The sequence below is a fragment of the Dermochelys coriacea genome, chromosome 7, assembly GCF_009764565.3.
Source record: "Dermochelys coriacea isolate rDerCor1 chromosome 7, rDerCor1.pri.v4, whole genome shotgun sequence".
Classification (NCBI taxonomy): domain Eukaryota; kingdom Metazoa; phylum Chordata; order Testudines; family Dermochelyidae; genus Dermochelys; species Dermochelys coriacea.
The window spans coordinates 36,765,448-36,782,891 of NC_050074.1; the positions used below are offsets into that span (position 1 = coordinate 36,765,448).

At 38.9% G+C, this 17,444-nt stretch overlaps 1 protein-coding gene across 18 annotated transcripts in view; it reads left to right on the forward strand.

Moving 5' to 3' along the window:
• IQSEC1 (IQ motif and Sec7 domain ArfGEF 1) overlaps positions 1-17,444 on the forward strand; it is a 711,560-nt gene that overhangs the window by 478,808 nt on the left and 215,308 nt on the right. For 2 of the 18 annotated variants that reach the window (XM_038409163.2, XM_043518055.1), the window contains exon 1: positions 7,226-7,774. The exons of 15 other annotated variants lie outside the window; for them this stretch is intronic. In XM_038409163.2, coding sequence (XP_038265091.2) covers positions 7,707-7,774 — 68 coding nt within the window. In that variant the 5' untranslated portion in view covers positions 7,226-7,706. Of the gene's footprint in view, positions 1-7,225; positions 7,775-17,444 lie in introns of those variants that run through there. One more of the 18 variants, XM_043518060.1, reaches the window with a different exon arrangement.

Below are 17,444 nucleotides of genomic sequence, written 5' to 3' on the forward strand. Positions count from 1 at the left end.
AGGACTTGGAGTCCTTCTGGATTCCCTCTGATAGTCTTCCAAGCAGAGGGACTTGTAGGGAAGGAGGGGTAAACATACAAACTGGGGACTCATGAAGAGAAAGAGACTGTCAGAAGTTGCAGGTGGAAGAGTGCTAGAGGGGCTACGTGTAAACAGCACATATTGACTGATTTATCAACTAGATTGTGGGGGAATGAGGTGGGATACCCCTTAGCCAAACCTTTCTGAACTTTAAAAACACTTTGGTTTGATTCCATAACAGAACTTGGATTTTGACCAGTTTTTAGTGTTTAGCCATCCCTGTTAGAAAGAGCAAAGAAAACCCAGGCCAAACGTATCAGATTATTTTAAAATAATATGTTAAATGCTCTGCAAATTCTCCTTTTCTATTGTCTAGAATGTGCCTATAAGGGTAAAATCAGAGAAGGAAAGGAATATAGAGCAAAGAGTAAATGACGAAAAAAATACAAGGTAAAAAGGACAGAAGAATGAGTTTAAATAGAATATACTAAAAATGATTACTCATTACAAATGAAAGATCTAAATATACTGTAAATTGCCTAAATAGCCAGAGTGCTTTTTGATCTAAAATTTTAAATCCTTCCATTTGAAAGGCTTCTGTCCATCCTTAATTGGTAGAAACATTCCCTTTAAGCAGTCACTTACCTAGCTAAAAATAGGTCTAGAACTGCCCTGACATCCAGAAATATATGAGATAGTTGCTAGCTTCAACACTTACCCATGCCTCTCAACTGAGGGCCCTACAAATATCATCTGTCAACTTCATAGTAAAATTGCTTTGAAAATCCTGTTGCTTGATCATTTCTTGCTAGAAGAAAATATTTAAAAACAAATAAACAAACTTGTTGGGCACAGTAAATCTGTACCCCTTTTGAATGTGCTTTTCCTAACTCATTATAACAAAAGAGCGGCAGTACCGTTTAATTAACAAGATTACTATAGTTTAAAATACGTACTGTGTAAAGTGAGGCATATGTGCAGAGCACATGACTTCATCAAAAAGCAAATCAGGTAAGATGTCTTGGATGATTGTTTCACCAGTGAAGCACTTCAGAGTGACTTACATGACAGGGATGACACTGTCAGGCTATCTCCTTGACTGTACTGGCAGAACACTTTGCCTATTGAGTTAGCTTTTATGTAGAATATAGATAATTCTCAGGGGGGTGGAAGAAAATAGAACTTGATCCTCTGACTTATGTGTAACCTTCCTGTTAATATCACATAAAAGTAGTAAACCGCCTACAATATCTGTTAGAAGGATGCTTATAAATAATATATGTCCGTTTAACTGTTTTTATCTGAAACAGAATTTCATTCCGATGTAAGAAATACGAGCTAATGTAAAATGTGAATACAATTCTGTGTCCTTTGTATCTCTCAAATAGTTCCCAAATAGCCGCTCCCTTTGAAAATGTATTCCTCACCCCACTCGTTACAATATTGTTTCAAGGGCACTTACATGTCAGACACACGTTCAGTGAGAAAGACTAAGTAAGGATTTAAGAGGCAGGCTGGGGTTCAGGGCCTTCCTCCCAGTAATGCATATTTAGAGAGAGCTTTGTCCACAGAATGGATATTATTTTTATTAAGGAAATGAATGTATGATCTTTGCTTTTAGAGTGAGTCTGAGAATGGTGGGAGAACATTTTATCTTAGTTTTTAGGAAGAAATCCCTAATTCATGCAAAGATATGAAAGTACTTCACCAAGATGGATGGTAGTATCTTTATTTGATACAAGAGGAAGCTGAGCTAGAAAGAGGAAAAATGACCTGACCACTTGACACAGAAACTAGTGGCAGTCAGGAATAGGCTGGCGGAAGTCTAAATTCTGATGTAGTCTGCTGGTGTAAGGTACCACAAAGTATTATTAGATATATTAACAGCCATTATGATACTTACCTGAAATGCAGGAGACCTGGGAGAACAAGGTTCAGATCCTTGCTGTGCCTGATTCAGAGTAGGAACTTGAACCCCGGTCTCCCACATCCCAGATCAGTGACCTAGCCACTAGATTATCGAGTCAGTCTGCATGTCCCTTTCTTAATCTCTCCAGTTGGAGTTGTTTCCCTGTGTATGAATAATTAAATGTTCCCTGGGATGGAGAGAGACTGACTCTCTTGCCTAATAGTTAGGTCACTTAACTAGTATGTGGGAGTCCTGCTCCAATGAATAATTATTTATATAAAGGGGAACAACTCCAACAGGGCCCACCCCAGAATAGCCAATAGCCTGGTTCTTCAAGGCACTCTCCTTGGATGTACAGGGTGGGTGAGGGATGTGTCTCTCAGAAATTCCACTCTGCCCCTGAGAAACCTTTCCAACAAAAGTTTTATTGAAACTGCCTCTTTTGCTGGAAAAGGGGTTGGGGGTGGTGAATCAGCATCATCTGACAAAAAACTGTTTCATCAAAAAATCCTGACCAGCTCTGTTCCCAAGGGTCACATGAGGGGACTGATGCACATGAGCCTAGAGTTGCTGGTCCTTAGCATCTCTCAGGATCAGGCCCTTGGTCTCTAGGGGCAGAAGGACCCATGGAAGAGCAATAGACTTTCCTAGACAACAGTTTTCTAAAAACAACCCTCATCCCCAGCCCACCATCACCCCCATTTGCTGTATTGATTTGCTCAATGTGTCAGTGTGTAAGAAGATCGTCACTTATTGCAGTTGTTACAGTAGATTATGATTGATGTGTGAAATGGAAAATACATGTCTAATGTCCGTAAAATAGACGTGGTGCCAGGGGGGACCCTTCTGTGCTCTGGCATATCCTGACTGGTGTCATCTAGTGAAAGAGAGTAAGTCTTCAAAAAAAATTAAATCACTTGATATGCTCTTCTCCATTGTGTTTCAGGCTCACGAACATCAGGGGGAACTAAAGTCAAGGAAACTAAATAGCCAAGACAAAAGACACTAGCTGTGTCACTGCTGCCAAAATCTTTCCCCTCTCTTCCCAAATGAGATTTTAAAAATAAGTGAGAATAAAGACCTAAGGAAAATGCACAGTTTAGGTAATCAGTCCATTGTCTCAGCCGAAAGAAAGATTAGACACAATGGATGTGGCTTCATTAGGCCACAACTTTATTCACTTAACTTATGTTGGAACAACCAACAATAAATTGTACCATGCAGGTTGGTCATCATTATTTCCTTAATCATTTATACTTATTTGGGAGGGCTGCCATCAGCCCTCCTGCTTCCCATCCTGGTTCTGGCAACCTGTTGTTGGTACCAGACCAGCATCCTCTTGTATGAGGGTTAAGAGGGGCTGGGAAAAAGTGGGGAGGCTGTCACCTCTGCTCTACCAGATATTACATCTCCAACCCCATTTCCTGAATTTCTCCCCAAAACCCTCATCCATCTTCTGTTTATTCTTGAACCATATCCCTTCTGCAACAAATATTTGCACAGGATATCGGCCAAACCTATTGCCTACTGAGTTGCAGCATTATTGACCTAACCGCTATTCCTGTCTCTACTGGGTCCCTGACCAGCTGTGGGGAAACCCACCCCACCTGATCAATGTGACAATGCAGGAAAAATTCCTTCCAGCCTAAAAGGAGCAAGATGACTAGTACAGCGCCCACAGCCAATCATAGAAACCCATTCTACTCTGACCTTGTGGGTGGGTATTGCTGGCCTGAGATGTGGAGAGAGAATTCCTACCAAGGTACACTGGGTATAAATACCTCCTCTGCTCAGGCACATGTTGAGCCAGTTTTTCCTCAGACTTGGTCCTACCATTTCCCTTTCCTCCCTGACTTTGTTCTGGTAAGTTCCCCTTCCCTGTTCATCACACTAACTTTGACTGCAGTTCCTTAAAGAGCTTCTTTCTTTGTATAGCCAGACAAGGACTTAGTCAGTTGTAGTGAGCACATGCTCTCTTTGTAGTTCTTTTTGTCTCTTGACCCTATAGCAAGGGTACAATTTACCAAGGAGCAGACTACAAAACAAGGCAAACACATGGTCTTCTTAGGGTATGCACAATGTGCCTCAGGTGGCAGGTGACCAGGATTCATCACCGAATTTGGTCTGCTGGTTGGATCATTAGCTTGCCTGGGCCGGGTACTGATGGGGAGTGACGGGTGGGGGGCAAATCAGCCACAGGTTTTGTTAATTACCAGTTCACAATAAGAGAATGCCTTGTGTACAGAGATCATTGTGCATTGGTAATTTGCAACAGCTGTTGGGGGATCAGTTGCACTGATTGACTGTTGTTGCTGGGGCAATGATTGAACGTGCTGCTCCCCTTCAGTGAAGCCTTGCCAAGCAGATGACAGCAGGTGTTAAGCATACCTCTGAAATGTCCCTCATTTCGAGGGACATCCCCCATGTACTCCCAAAGTTACCTACATTCCATTCAGATTTAGTGGCCTCTGAAATCTATTGTAGAAAATTATTTACATCAGAAATAAAAAATAAATAAATTATGAAACTGTAGAAAGTTATTATCCCCAGAAGAATAAATCCGACAGCATTTTAACTTTCCTGTGTGTGTGTGTGTGTGTGTATATCCCTCATTTGATATCTTTGTCACACACTGAGTCCCAAATGTGGGTGTTGGCAGGTTGAGGGCAATGAGAATTCCACTCCCTGCAAAGTGCATTTGCCTGAGACCTCACTCACAGTTAGTGAGAGAGTTGGGAATGGAATCCAGATGTCCTGAGTACCAGTCCCTGAGACCATAGTCCTTCCCTTCTGTGGTGTACACCATACTAGCAAAGTGCGGACATGACAGGAGTTAACATCTAAGTTTTATTTATGTTAATATGAGATGATGTAGTGATATGTTACACTTTATGGCATCAGATGGAACAGAATTATCTGCACAATGAAAAGCTGGCAACATTTAAAACAACTCAATGGAAAAAAACCCTCTTCTCATGATGGATCTCAATCTGGTATCTTTCTAAATTTGGCTTTGTAAATAGTATTTCTAATGCGCTTCTCGCTGCAGTATCTAGATCTTCTGTTCCCTCTACTTTCATAGATTCCCCCATTGATGTAAACAGGTCAGCTTATGTAAAGATGTTACAATATCGCAGTTTAGATCCAAGAAGAGAATGGAGCCTAATTTTGTGTCTTCCTGAACAAGTAAATTATAGAGATACAAAAACAGAACAAGTAGATGCTCAAAGAAATACCAACAGACGTAGAAAGCTAAGAATTCCCCCAAGCTGTACAATACCCCCAATAGAAAAAGGGATAGGTATCTATCTTGTGCAGTGTATAAAATATATTTGTTAAATGAGCTATTCCAGATGCAAAAGAACAATTCCAACTTGTAGGCGTGACGTGTCAAGTTTGTAAATTAAGAAGATGAACTGGATCCAGTTGGTCTGTATGATGAAGTTGTATGGTGTCCTTCCAATGCAGAAAGATTATTTTAAATGGTTATGTTAATAGTGTCTCTCCAAGAGTTTTCTGTAGTAAATAAATCCATTCTGTGTCAAAGCTGCTGGTTTAAAATGTGTAACATGCCTTGTTTTTAATTTTTTTGTGAGAAATTACTAACTTGGTCCCAGAATAATTGCTAAGGGACAGTGAAACAGGGTAGAATTCAGGATATTTGACATAACCTGTGAGAGTTATTAGACCAATTTTGTGCATTTTGACTGGATATCTATAATGCTTTATGCAGCAAGAAACAAAAACAAGGATTGGAGCAGAAAAGTGTGTTTGTTCCAAGAAAAAAGCAGCCTGAACTTAATTCTTTCCTTGCTTACAGACAGCCCCCCAATCTGAAGCAAATACTCACCAGCAACCACACACCACACAACAGAACCACTAACCCAGGAACCTATCCTTGCAACAAAGCCCGTTGCCAACTCTGTCCACATATCTATTCAGGGGATACCATCATAGGGCCTAATCACATCAGCCACACTATCAGAGGCTCGTTCACCTGCGCATCTACCAATGTGATATATGCCATCATGTGCCAGCAATGCCCCTCTGCCATGTACATTGGCCAAACTGGACAGTCTCTACGTAAAAGAATGAATGGACACAAATCAGACGTCAAGAATTATAACATTCAAAAACCAGTTGGAGAACACTGAATCTCTCTGGTCACTCGATCACAGACCTAAGAGTGGCTATACTTCAACAAAAAAGCTTCAAAAACAGACTCCAAGGAGAGACTGCTGAATTGGAATTAATTTGCAAACTGGATACAATTAACTTAGGCTTGAATAGAGACTGGGAATGGATGAGTCATTACACAAAGTAAAACTATTTCCCCATGGTATTTCTCCCTCCCACCCCACCCCCCACTGTTCCTCTGATATTCTTGTTAACTGCTGGAATTAGCCTACCTTGCTTAGAGACTAACAAATTTATTAGAGCATAAGCTTTCGTGAGCTACAGCTCACTTCATCGGATGCATCCGATGAAGTGAGCTGTAGCTCACGAAAGCTTATGCTCTAATAAATTTGTTAGTCTCTAAGGTGCCACAAGTACTCCTTTTCTTTTTGCGAATACAGACTAACACGGCTGCTACTCTGAAACCTGTTAATTCTTTCTCTCTTTTATAATAACATAAATGTTTGTTTAATGTTTTTCATCCAGAAGGATCCAAAGCATTTCATTCTTGACCTCTAAGTGGAGGGATAGTGTGATCTGGTTGGGCTGTGCATGAAGCTAGGAGACGGGATCTGAGCCCTAATCCAGAGGCAGAGGGCGGTGAATTAATTTACCCAAGGCCAGTAGCAGAGCCAGAAAGAGAACCTATGTCTTCTGAGTTCCAGTCTAGTAGTCTATCTACTGAGCCATACTGTGTCAATAGAATACTGTGAGAAAAACCTGTAAGCTTGACATTAAAAAGATGTCAGTGGAAATATTTCATTTTGTTGCTATATCAGGAATTGTAGGTTAACCCTTCGGTTGGGGCTGCTGTGTTTAGAATTTTTGAGTGGTGTCGGTAGCCATGCAAAATAAATTTAAATTGGCCTTTTCCAGTTCAAGAGTTCACAGCACAATAAGAAAATCTCATGTGCACAAAGAATAGTTTTTTTCCCTTTTATTCAGACTTTACCATTTCAGTTTTGAAAATTTAACTTACAAGCTAAGTCTCATAGTTGCTATAGTCTCTATTGAAAGTTCATGTTTCCTGTGTGTGTTCATGTACGGCTTTGGAAAATGACTCATTACTTCTTTTGGCACTAAAAAAGTTTATTACATTTAGACAAGTAAGAAATTTTGCAGACAGTTGGGAGTTTATACAGTCTCAACCATATGATTTAGGGTGTATTTGGTAAGCACTTGCAGGTCTAGTAAATGATATTCAGGGGCCCTGCAGTCAGACTACTTTTTAGAGTGGAATAAACTAAGCTAATTTTTCCTAGGGTGCTACATAGGTTTTCCTTACTTGACAATTTGGGACAATGGCCTGTTACTCTCCAAACAGCCTTTAATAATGTTCTCTGGTTTGCGAGCGATATAAAACCACAATTATTGTACATCATGAAGGAAGTAACTTGAGACCTCAGATGAGAAAGCTGGCTTCCCTCTGCAAGTTAGTTTGTTTTAGTGAGTGGAAGTCGGAGGAATCATTTAGAGATGATGATTCAGTGCCTGGCTGCTGCATGAACCTTGGACTAACTTTGTCTTATATCTGCTGAACTTATTTGTTCCTTACGTTCTTTGGAATCTCTCTGATTTCACAAACACTTCAAAGCACGTCATGAAGGGAGATGGCAGTGCAATTTGGAATCTGATGTGGAAGTACTGCATTTCTGTCAGGACAATCAGGTACAGTAAGATCTCTTTAAAACTTCAGTCTATGGTCAGTATCTTTAAGTTGCTTGTGTTACAAATTGATCTCTTCCAATAGCTGTATTATTTTACCCTATATAGTTATCTACTAGCTATGGGAGATTATCATTAGGTTTGATTCCTCTGTTTTCCCGCCAAAACTTTGAATTTATAGTACAGTGTTACAGTAATAAATCTGGGAAAAAAGTGGCATTTCCCTGCTTTTGGTATCTTGGGAATATTTCCATCTAGAAGCCCATTCCACATGCCGTCGAATGTTGGAATATGAACGAAATCTTGTTTTACACGTATTTGCCAGTTTCTTGTTTTTATTTTGCTCTCTTGGCTCACAATTACTGCATGTGCACTTTGCATTTCCTTTTCTGAAGCAAACACTGTTTATGGAAAAGTTAAGATTACAGAATGAAAAGCTGAAGTTGTAAATAGGCAATGCTATTGTACAACAAGCTGAATCTTACCTGTGCGTATTATGTGAAAAGGCAGCTTGTTTCAATCCAATGACAGGCTGTGGGTGCTGTGCATCGCTGTTCACATTCTTTGAGTGGTTCATATCTGGCATTCTGCGTGGTCCTTGCCAAACTCAGTTGCTGTCGATTCCAGCGGAGTTTATTCTGGGAATGAAACCATTAAAGTGACACACTCAGTGATTGTGTGTTCTCGCAGTTGTTGATATATATTTAAACACAGCTAGTCACTTTACTCCTTCTATGCAGCAGGGTTGTATGTTTTGAATGGTGTGTTTTGTGGTGCCAACCTCCCTCAAGGAATCGCATACTCTAAATAATTTCTACATTTCACACTGTGTAATTATTCACAGTGCCAAAGAAACAGTCTAGAGCCTGAATTCCTACATGAACTTTCACAACAACTAAAAAGGGACTCAGAAGCCTCTTTACCTTGCAGACCCTGACTTCAGATAGCAAGTCCCCTGATCCACAACAGTTATAGAAACTGGATTTGATTGGCAAAACTCTCTTTAATAGAGGATTGAAAGGAGACAAAATCATTCTTAAAGATCATCTGGGTCAGGACTGAAGGCACTGGGAAAGTGGCTGTCTGAAATGAACCTCGTTTGTGCTTAAGTACAAGAGCTGCACTCTTCATAGCACAAACATTTGCCCTGACCTAAATAACATTAGAAGTTCTCAAGGAAAGTGCTGTGCAAAATATACAAAAAAAAAATACAAGCATATGCTCTTAATAATGCAGAAACTATTAAAAATTACCAGAAGGGTTTCAAAGATCTTTGAAAAGAACAGGAGTACTTGTGGCACCTTAGAGAGTAACAAATTTATTTGAGCATAAGCGTTTGTGAGCTACAGCTGCATGAATCCGATGAAGTGAGCTGTAGCTCACGAACGCTTATGCTCAAATAAATTTGTTACTCTCTAAGGTGCCACAAGTACTCCTTTTCTTTTCGTGGATACAGACTAATATGGCTGCTACTCTGAAAAAAGATCTCTGTTGGCATTTTGGTTGTAGTGGTTGATCTTTTACTCTTTATTTAATATTCAGCATTCAAGTCATGTTCATCAGTAAATAGCCACTTTTATTTGTTTGCTTCAGAACATTTGTTTTTGTTTAGAATATGTAGGTTGAACACTGGATTAGTTGCTTTCAGCAATGCTTATATGTACCATAGCTTACATTGGCTGTCATGGCTAGTGCAATGCAAAATAAAATTCCTCTTTGCATAGTTCTGTGAGCATTATTTATGAGGTTTTTGGTTGTTTTAGTAGTTAATCAGAACCTGTTTTCTTTGGAGGTAGTGGATACTGCCTGTGACTGACAGGGAGTCCAGAGGAAAAAGAATATTGCCTTTCAAAAATCCCAACTGCCTTCATAATTTCTCTCTCTGTACTTTGTATTATTTTTCTTAATCAGCCCTCACACTCATTTTCAGAAAGCTGAAAGCTACCACTGACTCATCCTGTTTGCCTCTTATTTATCTCCATCAAGTAGCAGCCTCTCTTTCTCTATCTCTTTTTTTTGTTTTGTTTTGTTTTTCTCTTCTGCCCAGAGGGCAGCTGCTGCAGGAAATGTGACGGGTTCAGATTTAGAAAATGTGAGGTACCATCTTGGAAGTTTAACCTAGGATTGAATCATATTATGTCTCAGCACAGCAAGATTCACTTGAAGCAGTGTATCATGATGGCATATGGGTGTGTCTAGTATTGTCCTAAGTATCTGCAGTTGGGAGAATGCCCTAACCTTCTTGCCACACTGCAAGGTATCTATACACAATTTTTGGACCAATAGAACTATTTCAGTTAGGGATGTGAGATTTTTATTTTTTGTTTTTAACTGAAATAGCTAAACTGGTACAGCCCCTAGTACAGATGCATTTATGCCAGTATAAATGTGTATAGCACCAGCATACCTTGTTCCTCTTCCACTACAGGATTAAATTATACTGGTATAAGCACCTTTATAATGGCATAAGTGTGTTCACACTACGGATTTTAAGTCATGTTAAGTATACTGCAGTATACTAAGTATAAAGCAGTACAACTTTTGCGGGTAGACAACCCCTAAATGAGAAATCATAAAAATAAATGTCTCTCTGTGAAGGAAAATAATTACTGCTGTTGACCCTGTCCAGCTCTCGTTAAAGTCAGTGGAAAGATTCCTATTGACTTTAGTGAAAGCTGGATTGGGTCCTTGTTGCAACTGTCCTTAATTAGAGTGTGAGTGTGTCGGAGAGGGATCATGTCTGCCTACAGCTCCTATCTTGCAAATGCTCATGCATGTGTTTAACTTTACTACCATGAGAACACCCACTGAAATCAACGGTAGCAAAGTTAAGCACCTGCATAAGTATTTGCAGAATCCGGACCTAAGTGTGGTGTTAAAGCACTTAGCATAATGGGGCTCAATCCTGCCTGGAGTCTTTGCACAATACTGTCATACAAAACAATACTAAAACCAGCAGTCCAGTGGTACTTAGAAATATACTTAACTGCCTAATTCATACTTTCTTTTCAACTACAGCAGAACCTACTTAGGGTATGTCCTTCTACATAGCAATTAGACTCCTGTGGCTGGCCCGTGCCAGCTGACTCGAACTCGCAGGACTCAGGCAGTAGGGCCGTTTAATTGCAGTGTAGACTTCTGGGCACAGGTTGGAGCCTGGGCTCTAAGAACCTGTGATGTGGGAGGGTCCCAGAGCTTGAACTGCAGTCCCTGCCAGAAGCTGTGTACTGCCATTAACCAGCCCCACAGCCTGAGACCCATGAGCCCAAGTCAGCTGGCATAGGCCGGCCGTGGGTGTCAAATTGTAATGTAGACTTACTTACTGTCTAGCAAAATTCCAAAAAGTGAAACTCCTTCCATCGATGAAGAAGTGAAAGGGAAGTCTTGAATTGCTTCAGTAAATTTTTGCTCTGCTTAACGTGAAGCTTCATTCCATTCGAAGGATTAAATTCTTAAAACCCACCAAAAGTCCAGCCAACTGGGTTGCATTTCATTGTCCCACACAAGGGGCAGCAGGAGGGGACAAATTCAGACAAAACCCATCCTCACAATATATGGGCAAACAACAGAATTGGTACTTCAGGCGACAGAGAGCGACAGGGGGTGAATTTTCATTGTGAAGTTTCATGCCATTAAAATTTGGTCCCACTGCACAAATTCCCTCAGGATGTAGCAATTGTTATCTGTTAACTAGGTTTCAAATGCTTCAGATCAAAAGGATTGTACATTTCCCCGCCTCTTTTCTACCTGTGAAGGGGGGAAAATGGTGTTTGCCACAGTCCAGGGGTTCCCAAACTATTGTACATGTACCATAGGTGGTATGTGATCTTGACGTTCCATCCACTTACTTCAGAACAATTTTTTAAGAAGGTGGTATGTGAACTTTTGGGAGCTGCTGCACTCTGCTATTGAGTGAGGGGCAAAGAGGAATCTCTCTGCTTGTCTTATTGCAGCATCTTACATCAAAGAGTGGGAAAAGGCCAGTCCCGCTACAGTTACTTCCCACTCCCCGATAAACAAGTTGCCTTCCAAAGCACCCTGTGCATGTGCAGAAGATGAAGGGTGCACCTCTTGCCACTCCTGGGTTGATTAGGAAAGAATCTTTTACTAAATAAAGGCTTTTCTGCTTATAGCAAATCTCCACTTGTAGTGATGAAAAACTCCCCTGCTGTAAGAGGGCTCCACTGTATACACTTACCTTGCAAAACATGAACATGACCTTTGTGACTAGGGCAGAACACAACACTATTCATTTAACTTGTTAGTGTTTCCTTTTAAGTACCTTTCCACAGTTTGGCTGCATAATATAAGCAAATATTTAATTAGTATCCAGTTAACATTTTTATTATGCTCCCAGTTGTTATGACCACTGCATTTTCACAGAAAATATAGAGTGGCATGTACTGTAACAGGACTGGAATAAAATCATTTGCCTATTAAATTGCTAGTGCTCTTAATAATATGCCATATGCTAGCTTACTCACGAGGATGGGGTTAGTGGTTAGAAGAGCAGACTGGAACCATTTGAGTCAGCAAATCCACAGCCCACAGAGAATAAAATGAAGGGTTTATAATAAAATAACACATAGTTTTCAGATTGCATCTTAAAGTTCCATTTGCAAGTAATGGAGTAAAATAGTCAATAGTTTGTTTTCCTTGCTCCACACATCTGGAAAAAGTAAAAATTTGTTCTTTCAGTATGTGAGTTGTCATGGTACTTCCTTACCCACCCAGCCCAACATTTTCCATCTTGATTCAGTCATCTTACTTTGTTTTTAGTTATTCCATATATTTTGGTCAAAATAGTGACACAAGAACAGTTTGACTTTTCTTCATTTCATCAGGAAAGAACTCTTCTTAGGGGTAGTTACTAAATATTGCATGGAGAGGCCCCAAAACAATACTAAAAAATAATGCAAAATAGAATATTTCATGGTGAAGAAAAATATATAGGCTTTGTCAAAGTGTAATATTAGATTAGAGGCAGAGACATAGTCTAAGCATTGGACTAGAAGACAAAAACTCTTGAGTTATAATCCAGACTCTGACACTGGTTCTTTCTGTGGATCTGCACAATTTACACGGAGCTTAATCTGGTAACTTGTATTTAACTCTTTCATGTAGTCAGTGTGTACGAGTTACATGATCAGAATCTTAATTTGTATGCCTTAATTTCCACATCTGAAAATAGATATAACAATAACCACCTCACATGGTGGTTGTGAGGAATGACTACTTCATGTTCATAAAGTACTTTGAAGATGAAGAATGCTGTATTTGTTCAAAGTACTATTACTATAGGCAGCACAAGTAGCAATGCCTATAATTAAGATTACCCAACATTATATTAAAAGTATGTCACTAGTTATCTTCAGGCTAACAGTTTAAACACCAGTATGTAGTCGTAAAAATTTTAATGTATTGGGATGTACACTATCACTAGTTCAAACAAGTCTTTCATATAGGTTACCCGACTTTTAGAATCTGTATGATTTGTATGGGTCTCAGTTTCCATTATTTCACTAACTGACCTGTAGTTTTAATGTTGTTTTTTAAATTATAACTCCCATCTGCAGTGTGTCAAATTCGGAAGGCTGTAAGACAAAGATGTTTGAGTCATTCTAAGTGCTCTGAAAACGTACATCTTTGTAACTTCATGCTCAGCACATGGCTCTTTTTATAGCCATTCTTCTCCTGGTTTAATGTAGTGCAGTTGTAATTATCTTAACACAAACTGTCCTTTGGGCTGTAGGATCTCTTTAGACTGAAAGCACCAATAACTACACACCACTTGGGGAATCTTTAAAAAGTCATTGCAGCTGCATAACAAATAAATTATATTGTGAGGTAAGCATAAAGTAGGTGATAGTCTTTAGAATTTACATATTAGGTATGTCAGTGGACACAGCCCCTGCATTAAGTATGATAAAGAATATTAATATAAATTAATTGGAAAGAACATACTGTTTTCTGATGATGTCTCTAGTCTCTATATAGGACTAGAGAGGAAATTTTAATGTACTGACTAATCTCTGCACACAGCAGCACCCTCTACTGTAGACTTGTTCTACATATGAATCATCATTTCTGCTCTTCTGCTTTAACTTCTCTTAACTCTTTAACGTCTTCAACTCAACTAGGGACCCATGTGTTTTGAGAGCAGGCTGACCTGAATTCTACCTTCACTTGTGACAAATAAATTGTGGGCCACTGTGGTGAGCTTTATAGTGGAAGTCAGGGGGCCTGAGTGGTCACAGATCCATAAAAGCATTTAGTGGTTAGAGCAGGAGACAGCAACTAGAACTCCTGGCTACTGTTTTTGCCTCTAACTTGAGCAAATCAGTTAACACACTGTGAAAGTTACTTACCTCTCTGTGCCTTATTTTACCTCTGTATGAGATGGATATACTTAACAAAGGTACTGAGGATTAATTAATATTTGTAAAGCACTGCAAGATCTTCTGATCAAAGTGGTGTTGCTAATTATTATTATTGTATATTCTCACCTTGATAGACTTGATTTCCCACAGAATCAAAAGTTACACATGCATATGAAGGAGAGAGCAGTCCAATAAATTGAGTGATCTCCATCTAATCACTACTGAGCTTTCATCCATGTTTCAAAACCACTACCCTTGGCATTTCTACACAGTTAAGAGTCTTTGTTCAAAGCTAAAGATTTGCAGGTCAGGGGTGAGTGCCATTGTATATGTAAATAAATATAGAGCTTGCTAACACTGGCTCAAGTCAGTAAGGTTCATTTTCACAGCATTTAAAGAAAATCATTTAATCCATCAATAAACATCTTTTTTAAAGGCACACTACTTTATTTAGGAAACTTCTGTTCAAATTTGCTTATGTTGATTTTTTTTTATCATCAGTTTGCAAGAAAAGGACAATTTGTTATAGATCAGCGTAGGATCTAGGGACTAGTTTACCCACAGACGTGTAACAATTTAACTAAATTTCTTTCCTAAAACCAATTTAGTTATTTAGATGCAAGTCTGTGTTTGGACATACTCTTATTCTGGAACAATAGTGGCTCAAGTAGATGTAGCTAGTCAGTTGCAAATTGACTTTAGCTAAATCAACTTTAACTACTTTTATTCTCAGTAAAGAATTTCCACACACTAGCACCAAAATAATAGCACTGATTTTAATTGACATGTTTTATTATTTTGATCCAAATTAGTGTGTAGACCAGCCTTAGGTGCTAACCTAAATTATGCCAAAGTGCTGTATTTTCATGAAACTGAACACTAATGGTATGCAATGAAACCCTAGAAGTCAGAAAGCTGATCCAGGCAGCCTAGAGAAGTTAACAGGAACTGTTTTATTATTTATTTACACAGAAGCGTTCAGAAGAGCTTGTTGACGCAGGTCCATAGCATACTGGCCTGGTAAAACTGTTTATTTTGGGATGGGGAAGTTAGATTATATTTAGGGTACTTTATATTTTATTGTGCTCACCCAAAGTGATGCATACATCAAAAAGATCTATTTCCTCTGTTTCCTGAGACAGGTTTGGGGCGTCCTGCATGTGGCACTACTGAGATGTTTAGTGTTTAGCACATTACTTTCACTGGTTGGTTGTTTCATTGCTTGACAGTTCTTCAAGTCACCTAGAAATTATCCTTTAGTACTGATATTGGCTTGTCCCTGTAGTTCTCTGCCTGTGCTATTAATATTAAATTTATGCACTCATTTAGTTTTTGAACTTTTTATTTTTAACGTGTTTTAAGAAATCCTGAAGATAAATCATTCTTGTACTTACCTTTATAATCTGAATCAGCATTTCAGTGCCTTGTGTAGGACCCCTTTCCTGCACTAAATGCCATTAGAGACTGTAAGGATGTGAAACTTAAATCTTTTTAGTTTAAATGGGATTATTTTCTGAGTTACCAAAGAATAAACTCGGTAGGGGGGAGGGGATATAAACTTTGAGCTTTCATAGCTGGATCTCACATTCTTCCTGGAGGAACTGGATCGCTTTTAAGTAATTGGTGAGTACTGATTAATTATTGGCAGTTTTATTAGTATAAATGGACACTAATGTCTGAATGTACTTTATTAAATGTGGGATATGCAATAACATTTTCTTTTTATAATTTGTAATGTTTAAATTATACCTTTTTCAAAACATCAGCTAATATCTGGAAAAGGTTTTTATCATTCACATCTTAGTTTTTTAATAGATTTTTTTTTTTGCTACCCAATTTAATCTCTTGTTGTTGATATCTGAGTTTTTTGCGTACTGGAATGAAGTTGCATGTAAGGACTTTTTTTTTTCTATGCTGTCCATACAATATCTGCATATCAATCATTTTCCTTGGCATCTACAATAAAAACAGCAAGAATTTTGTGTAGTAAGCAGAGTCTTGCTATCATCTTCAGTTAGGAATGAATTCATTTTCTCTTGCTATAATTAACTGTGTGACAGTTAAAGAATGATTGAAATGTTTGAAGTGTAGTTTTTTACCACTAGACGGGTAAAGGAAAAAAATTAAGGGTGCGATTTTATTTTACTTTGTTTATTAAATGAGTAGAGGTTCTGGGGATGTTTATGTTCCACAAAAACTGTTTAAAAGCAAAAACTAGACATCTGCTTAGTTACTTTAGAACCTCAAGTTTGCTTAGTTAAAAAATTCTGTACAGAATTTGAATGGCCAACACCAATTGCTCGACTAGGCATGCTTGTATGGAATGTTTCTATGATGAAGGTAGACTGAAGTCTGTAAACCTGAATGTCACAAACTGATCAATTAAAAATGGTCTCAAATTAGTCACACCGTCTTTTCCAAAAGTCTTAGCAGCATGCATTGTATTTTGCCTTTAATGTGTTCCTATTATATTGTTACATCGTGGTAATGAATGGTATTCTTTCATAGCACTATGGGGGCACTTTGATGATCTAATGGGGCCAATTTTGCATTGGGAGCAATAACATATTTGTAAATTACATGGGAGGAATTGTTACCATGACATGAATGACTGATACCCAGCTTTCTTTGAACCCATCATTTACATGCAGATTGTTTTTATAATTCTGATATGTACCTTGGTAATATGTTCTGTTTATCATGTCGCGGTTGTGGGGCAGCCTGCATTCTCATGGCATATAAACAGCCACAGGTAGGTCACTCGTTTCCTTCCCTAATTTTCACCAAATGCTACAACCCTCTGGTTGTTAATCACGCATTTAGATGCACTCTTTCAGAGAGAATCACTGTTTGTGAAAGAGAGTCTGAAGATTTATGCCTATTAATTGAAATGGAGTGGGCCACAATGAGCATATAATGCATGCGCTCTGTGCTCTGCATTGACTGCCAGTGGGCTGGTAATGATCTGTTAAAGCACAAATGGTGTGAGGAGAAACTGCCTCTCCCTCTACACTCAATCACTGCAGTTAAGATCAGCTGAGTATTTCTGCCGCCAGTTCCTTGGACAGAAGACTAGGTATGCCTCAAGGCATTTGCACTAGAGCAGAGTGGAAAAAGTTTGTCAAAATGTGGTGGTGGCTTTTTGTTTTGAATGTCAACAGGAGAAAATTCCCCTTCTCTCCAAATATCCTATATTTTGACCAGCTTTAACCCTTGACCTCTTGTACTAGCTCTGACATTTGGTGTCTTCAGGATATATTGTTAGGCATATGGATTGAACAGACAGTATATTA